Here is an 8,003-nt window from a genome sequence, read left to right as displayed (position 1 = left end):
TTGTTATTTTTTTACTATTATAAAAAATTATTAAAAATATAAAATCTCAAAATGAATAATGAAGGTATTAATTTTTAATTTATTTAAAAAATAAATAATTAAAATTAAAATTAAGTGTGATTAAGCTTAGGATGGACTAAGGTCTATACTCCTTTTTTTCTCATAATTTATATCTATTTTTTACAAAATTAATCGACTATTGAACTAGTGGTATCGATGGTTTGAATTTCGGTTGAACTTGGTTCATTCAATTTATTAAGTTAACTTGTGAATTACAACCGTCTATTGATGATCGATCAACTATTCAATTTAATCTTCTTCTTTATTCTCCAAAAAAATCCTAATTTTCCCAAATCCTTAATAACTATCTATTATATTTGATTCTTAAACTGAGTATTTTTATATAAAACCTAAAATTTTATCTTAAGATATCATTCGAAAACAACGGGTCAATTGAGAATTAAAATTTAAACTTATTATATATTTTTTCGACATTGCAATCCACCATCAAACGAACATATTTCTATAACGATTCATGGTGGAAGAAACGTCAAACTCCGCGATTTTATATTCTTTATCGGTATTTTTTAAATTTTATTATTCATATAATATATTTCACAAAATTTTGATATTAAAAATCCTTAATTTTTAGAAAATTAAATTAATTTCTATGGAAAAAAATTCCAATTTTCCCCTTCTCCAAATTCAAAAATTCTAAATTATGATCTATTTTTATTGTTATCCCCAAATTAGAAATGGATAACTTTGGTAACCACCACCACTAGGTGACACAAGAATGTGCCAGGCCCCAAGGGTCATCATACAGGGGTAATTTAGTAAATTCAATGAAGTACAATTGCAAGGAAGGGGGAATCTGGAATGCATGAATGTGAATTTTTTAAAGGAATTTAATTAATATAAGTAATCTTGAAAGATAAGAAAAACCATTTTTAAATCAATTTGATTAAGCTAGCCGTAACCCATTTCTTTTTGTCTTTATATCCTCTTTTTTCCCAAGGCTGCCTGATGGTTTCTGAAGCACATATCTTTCTTCTCTTGCCAAACCTCTGAAAAACCCATCCAATCTCTCTCTTTTCTCTTCCCGCAATCCGGAAAAGGAAAGTGCATCGATTGTTGAACCGAAATCATGTCTTCTCCGAGCAAACGCCGTGAAATGGATTTGATGAAACTGTATTTCTTCTCTCTTCAATGAAGTTTGCAGCTTTGTTTTTTTTTTATTTTTTATCTGGGATTTTGTGATTTATTTATTTATTTATTTTGGTTCATTCTGATAGGATGATGAGTGATTACAAGGTGGAAATGATAAATGACGGCATGCAGGACTTTATTGTGAACTTTCATGGGCCTAGTGACAGTAAATCAACTAAAACCGTTGCTTTTTATATTTTCCTGCTCTTTTTTCGTTTATTTATTAAGTTCTATACGAGGGCTGTTTTAGTAGGGTATGTGTTATTTAGACGACCGATGATCGTAAGGTTTTGGATTAATTTTTAGTCGGATAAGGATGTTTCGAATAGCTAATTGTTTGAACGGATCCTATCAGAGCTGCAGAGTTCAAGTTGATTCTCTTCGTCCGATTCAAACTGTAAACATCAAATTCCACATCTTAATTTTAGTTTACTTCTGAATCCAAAGTATGAAATTTTCCAATTCAACCTTGCAAGACAGTTCTTTAGTTGTTACTGTTGTCAGATGTTGCTTGTTGGGATGGTAATTGGTGAAATTTTGATTCTTATATGATTATATTTGCAATGTTGTCTTGTTTTTCATGTTCTTCCTGTAGTATTCACGTTGTTCGTCAATAGATTTACTATGCACTGTGATGTTTTTTGTTTACTTTTCTTATTTTATGTATGAGAGAATAGTCAAGATATTATATCCGTTTTATTCATTCTATTCTTTTTTTTTCTGGCCTGGATTAAATTATTCATAGCGAATAGCATCATCTTTTCACATTCTAAGTTTTGTGTTTTAATTTTTTCAGATTCTTTGAATTTGGTTTACATTGTCTTTTGTGGTTTCATGTTCCATGCTAATCGCTATAAATCATCTTTGAAAGCTGTTTGATGCACCTGTAGATACTGTACTATTCTCTTTTTTTCTTTAAATAGCAAAATGATCTGTAGTGAATGATAAAGAATATAAGAGGGAGGGGAGAGTATATTTAGCCTTAAGATACAAGGGCTAAGGTGTTTTCCACAGCAGTGTGCTGATTGAATACACAATTTGTGAAAGAATCTAAATTACAATTTGAGGGCAGCATATATGCTACGAAGACATAACCAATGGCAAGAATAGCTCAACAATCTTCATAAATGTGACCCAATCTCCGTGGTGGGACAGCTTGCTTTGATATTTAGGAAATAATGATTGCAGAATCACCTTCAGTCACCATCAGACAGACATAGCTTACTTAAATAATCCTTAACCTTCCCTGCCTTCAGTGATCGCTTTTATGGAATTGGATTCTTGGTCACTTGTTGAGGTGAGTAGAGATGGACGTCCAATGGAGATGTTACATGATTGGTTTAGTATGATCACCATGAAACTGCCATGGCATGTTTATTCTGAGTTTCTCTTCACTTTCTTCCGATGTCCTTAGACCTGGAAAAGTAGTAGATATTTCTGGAGATCATGTTTTTGGAATTCCCACGGCACTTCCAGATTGCCAAAGTGTATGAGCAGATGAACTTCTCCTTCTGGAGGAAAATGCTTCTAGACCTCCTCCTCCCAGTTCTCTTCTTGAGATGATTATTGTGTCACGTTCAATTATTTGATTAAGCTTTGTGGGTCCTCACAGAATGGTTCTATAAATGTATTTTCACATCAGTTCTGATGAGCAGATGACCATGGACTCTATGTATGATGTTACTGTAGAAGAAACTGGTCCTTAATTTCCCGGGGTAACTGCAGCAAGATCTTTGATCTGTTCTTACCCTACTCTGTCTTTTATTCAGTCACTGTACCCTAAACTCCTATTCCATCTCTTTTAGTGCTATTGTTATTTTTTACCTTGTATCTGCAGCTCCCTGTTGGTCTTTCTTTGTTCACATTATACTTGATTCAAATAATTTTGGCCAGTGATAGCTGCTTAGAGCAGATTATTTTTTCCTCCATTTCCAATCAAGAAGCACGTTAGTGTTTATTTTGAAATTTTACTTCTTATCTACCTTTTGGCTTTTTATATGGCCACATCTAACACTAACTTAAACCTGTGTAGAAAGTTAGGCACAAAAAGTAACTGCATTTTTGCTCGATCACTTGGAGACCTTATCATCGAAGTTGACTCTCTTTATGTCTCATGGCAGGCCCTTATCATGGGGGTTTGTGGAGGATAAGGGTGGAATTGCCAGATGCTTATCCTTATAAATCTCCATCAATTGGCTTTGTTAATAAGATCTATCATCCTAATGTGGATGAAATGTGAGTCTATATTTCTGAGTTGCAGGGCTTTAACTCAGTTTTGCAAGTGAATCTGATTCAGCTGTTAATGGTCTTGACGGGTTTGGTTTGCAGGTCAGGTTCAGTTTGTTTGGATGTGATCAATCAAACTTGGAGTCCCATGTTTGGTATAATAAGCGCTAGTGAAGCTCTTTTTTTTTTGTTATCTTGTTATCAATGTGTGCTCTTTTTTCATCTTCTTGATACTTTGCAGATCTTGTCAATGTCTTTGAAGTTTTCCTTCCACAACTTCTTTTATACCCTAACCCATCAGACCCTTTAAATGGGGAAGCTGCAGCTTTGATGATGCGTGATCGTGCTGCTTATGAGCAAAGAGTGAAAGGTGATAATATTTTTGTTTTGTGTTTTTTTGGCCGACTCTTATGCCATGATTTAATTATATATTACTTTTTAATCCACCCTTTCTATGAGGCTAATTCTCTAGTACACAGCCCTTCTACCTTTTGTAGAGTAACTACTTACTTCTTTGGGAAAAAGTAGGTCTAATACAGTCTTACCTTATGAGAAACAAAAGAGTGAAATACTAACCTCATTGCTGGAAGAACCATGGGATTTTTAAAGAAATATTTGGGAAGGTCTGATAATCTTCGCCAATAGGGTATGTTAACCAAAATTTTATAAGAGTTGTGAGACCTTAAAAAAACATATTAAAGATATACTTAATAGGAGCAGCAACTAGCTAGTGCAGGGGAAAACCAGAAGAGCATGCAAAAAACATTCTTGACCATAGGAAAAGCTCTTCTGGTTATCTCCTGCACTAGCTAGTTGGTGCTTGAACAAGCAGCTAGATGCAGAGCTTCATGGTGGCAGTTCATAGGAACTATTCCCTGCTAATATTACTGCTAGATATGTGGTGAAAAAATTAGGGGGAAAGAGAAGCGTTTGAGAAAATGAGAGAGAAATGAGGAAGAGGGGGAAGACTCATGTTATGATGTGATTTTTATTTTTTAATAATAAAAAATTATTTATTAAGAAAAGAAGGACAATACAAGTGGAGCCTTGAAGGGAAGATAAATGAATAGAAACATTATATCAAGAAAGAAGCAAATTGGATTGTCCAAAGCTACTGCTCTGTTTAAACTAATTTAATTTATTTCAGTGTCAGAGCCTTGTCCCTGTTATTTGAGTTGGCTCCATAAATTCTGCTTTATCGTCTGTTCTGTATTATCTGTTGCTCCTGAACTCTTTCTACTCCACATCTACCCATATTATTGGTCTGATCAATCAACCTTTGCTCTAATGTACTATAAAGATTTATGAACAGGCCTGAACCATGTCAAATGGTTCTTTCTTTCTCATCCATAGCCATAGCTGTCAAGTGCATTCATTTCAAAATTTATTCTCCTAGTTTTGGCACTCATCCATCTGAACTTGCTCTTGGTTGTATTTGATATTGCTTCTTCACAACCCAACACTCTGCTCTATAAACCTGGTTGGTCTAATAGTTGTCTTATGGTATATTCCCCTCTTAGGCATGCAACAATCACGGAGTGCTCCAGATGTCAATTTCACTTTACCCATACAACACTTTTATGTCAGTTTGGCCCCTGATCCTCATTAAACTCATGATCTCTTGGTTTTTCTACCAGAATTGTAGCTCAAAAATTCAATGATAATCAAAAGGTTTGAACGCTGACAGATCAAGAGGCCAAGCAGAAATTCTTATGATCAAGGTCAACAAGAACTAAGTTAGCTTATGTTATCTCAAATAAAAAAGAATTTAATCAATAAATAAATTGAATGAACTACATGAATGTGTACAAAAAGAGATAGGCAGTTCTTTAAGATGAGGTTGAAGGTAAAGAAGCTGCCATTCTATTGACAGTATAGAAAATATCTACTTAATGCGAACAGGGAAGTTCTTCAAACAGTTAACGGTTGTGATGGAAACGACAAAAGAAAAGAAACAAAATGATTTATTAGGAAAGAAGAATTTCAAAGATAATTCAGAGGCAATCATCTGGAAAGCAAAGAGAGATTGACTAACATGAGCAACGGACATCAGAAACATGCCAAAGGTAATTCAGATAAATTTTTTGGTCATGCAACCAATAAGTAAACAAAACACGTAGTTTAGGGATCCAGAAGCTCTATTGCCTTGGAGAAGTTGGGAATTAAGACTTTAATTATTTAAAAGAGAATAATGGGGGGTGGGGGATCCAGGGTATGTTAAATTCATCCAACGTAAATCATTCTTTTTTTGTTAGGAGTGTTAAATACAAACTTGATTGCTGTTCTTTCCATAGTTCAGGGGGAAGCCAAAGATATGAACAACTTACTAGTGAATAGCTATTTGTACAACCAGACAGAAAAAGGTGTATTGAGATTGTTTGGTTACGTTTAATGCAGACCTAGTGATGTGCTGGTAAAAGGGTTTGCTAAAGTGCAAACTACCTCTTCAAAAAAAATAAAAAAAAATCTCTTGATGATGAAGATGGTTTTCTAGTTAGGTTATCATATATGATATGGAACTCACCTTCAAATTAAGAGGTGCACATTAGAGAAGCAATCCTATGGAAGATGGTTAGGACCCTATTTGAAATGGTAGGCATTTAGCCATGTTTATAAGAAACGAAGTAGCTATTTTTAGCCATATGGTGGTCTCATTTCAAGTTGCTTCAAGTAACTAGTTGTAATGGATGTGGAGGGTACAATGTGTGATTAGCTAATTAAGGATAATTGTAGGAGCATGGCAAAGAAACTCTGATTTTTAGCCCCTTAAGCCGTAATTTTCTTTCTTAAAAAAAGGTTTAACGTTCTACTCAAACAGAACTTCTTCCCTCATAAAGGACCAGACTATAACCTCAGGACAATTTCCTCTGTTAGTGGATGGAGTCATCCTATTAATGTGTTTAGTTAGTTGTGCAATACTGGTTCAACGGTGGCAATTACAAGGATGAATTTTTGGCCGATTAGGGTGACCTCTTTTCCTGCCCCTTAGCTCGAAGAGTATAATGTCAATCCAGTGTTTCTGGAAAAAATTCGCAGTCTTACAGTTCAACAGAAAACATATAATCTTATTCCTCCTATGGATATATTTGTTAATGCTGTAATGGTCTTATCAAAAGAGAAGGTGGAAGATTGTCATTTGGACTTGCAGAGAACCAATCTAAACTTGGTGGAATTTTGGAGCCAAGTCTTCAAATTGTGAGCGACTGATAGCTGGCTTGAATGTTCTTAATGTCTCTTGAGATTGGACTTTCCCCCCACTAAGTTCTAGAGTGACTTAATGCAGGTTCCAATTGTTAACCAAGTTTAGTGTCACTTAAAAGAGTGCGCAAGCACCTGGAAGAAGTCTCAATTTTTCTGTGTGGATATGATGTCGTAGACCCCTTTTGCCTATTTGAATTTTCACTGTTTTAGGATAAAGAAAATTGGTGATCAGCATTTCTGCAAAGTGTGTAAGTTGCTTGTTGCTTGTAAAATTATAGCTTACATCCCAAATTTAGACTTCAACATTTTTATCAAAGAGGTGGTTTTTTATTTTTTGTCTATCTCCATTGATGTCTTTTATCCTGTCCCAACCCAGAATATTGTGAAAAATATGCAAAAGCCAATGACATGGAGGCTGCCACAGAAGAGCAGTCAAGCGACGAAGAGCTGAGTGAGGACGAATACGACTCCAGCGACGAGGGTGTTGCTGGCCATGCTGATCCCTGACCCATAATCGTCTTGCCTTGTTTATCTGTATTCTGTACATGACATTCTACCTCCCAAGTAAAATTCAAACCCATTATGTCTGAAGTTTATTTCAGTGGAAATCCAACTTCTTCAATGTACTGGTGCCCCTTGTAAATAAGTCAAGTTGTTGGTCGATGTTCATTATGTTCTCATGCAGTCGTCTTGCTGGTGGAATCCCTCCCATTAAATTTCAAGAAAACAACAGAAGCCCTTCAAATGTATTTGAAGCATCTGGCTCAGAATATCCTAGACGAATTAATATTTTTCTTGTGTATGCAAGTATTTTTCCTTCTCTTTTTTACTATGGCCTTTATTCGCACAATTATGCCCATTTCAAATTTTGATTCACATTTGATGCTTTATGAGAAATTTCCCTTATTTTTAGAAACAAAAATATGATGGATTGATACTATTTTTACTGTTCTTTTGGTCATGAATGAGCATGTTCCTAGGTTTACCTTCACCCACCGCACTGCCATATTATATCTACTTTCACATTAAATGTGCATTCTCTCAACATTAACTCCACATTAATAGAAACTAGTTATATGCTGCCATGAATTATACAGTTAAAGGTCTTTTCATTTGGAGATTAATGCTTGATCTGTACAGCTCTGTGTTTTATTAAAAAGATTGATGAGGTAGTTGGTATTAAGGTTCGTCATTGTACAATTGCAGGTGATCAAGGATATTTGTACAAATTTTTACGATGTAGTTGATGTCATAAATTGCTTATATCAACTAGGGTAATTTGTGTCGATAGAAAAACTATAGTTTATATAGGCATTTCAAACTTCAATTCTCCTGCAACCTCAACAAGGCTCTTCAGAGCATCGGGG

At 34.7% G+C, this 8,003-nt stretch overlaps 1 protein-coding gene across 1 annotated transcript; it reads left to right on the top strand.

Annotated features, from left to right (window-relative positions):
- Positions 1-1,008: 1,008 nt before the first annotated feature.
- Positions 1,009-7,465, top strand: LOC137944092 (ubiquitin-conjugating enzyme E2-23 kDa-like). Its single transcript, XM_068789615.1, has 6 exons — positions 1,009-1,191; positions 1,296-1,375; positions 3,330-3,444; positions 3,538-3,590; positions 3,677-3,805; positions 7,013-7,465. Exons 1-6 carry the CDS (start codon positions 1,148-1,150, stop codon positions 7,141-7,143), a joined length of 552 nt encoding a protein of 183 aa, XP_068645716.1. The 5' UTR covers positions 1,009-1,147; the 3' UTR covers positions 7,144-7,465.
- Positions 7,466-8,003: the final 538 nt, after the last annotated feature.

Source organism: Aristolochia californica, unplaced genomic scaffold (genome assembly GCF_029961685.1).
Source record: "Aristolochia californica isolate CCGP_79_NKW_82.1479 unplaced genomic scaffold, dmAriCali1.0.hap1 SCAF_11, whole genome shotgun sequence".
Taxonomy (NCBI): Eukaryota; Viridiplantae; Streptophyta; class Magnoliopsida; order Piperales; family Aristolochiaceae; genus Aristolochia; species Aristolochia californica.
Note: the sequence above shows the minus strand (reverse complement) of the source record. Positions and strands in the feature narration are given on the sequence as shown.

Excerpts from the sequence above, each read along its gene's own strand:
- LOC137944092 (XM_068789615.1), top strand. The coding sequence starts at position 1,148 with ATGTCTTCTCCGAGCAAACGCCGTGAAATGGATTTGATGAAACT. Across the intron at positions 1,192-1,295 it reads GAAATGGATTTGATGAAACT|GATGATGAGTGATTACAAGG; the intron begins GTATTTCTTCTC and ends TCATTCTGATAG. Across the intron at positions 3,591-3,676 it reads AACTTGGAGTCCCATGTTTG|ATCTTGTCAATGTCTTTGAA; the intron begins GTATAATAAGCG and ends GATACTTTGCAG.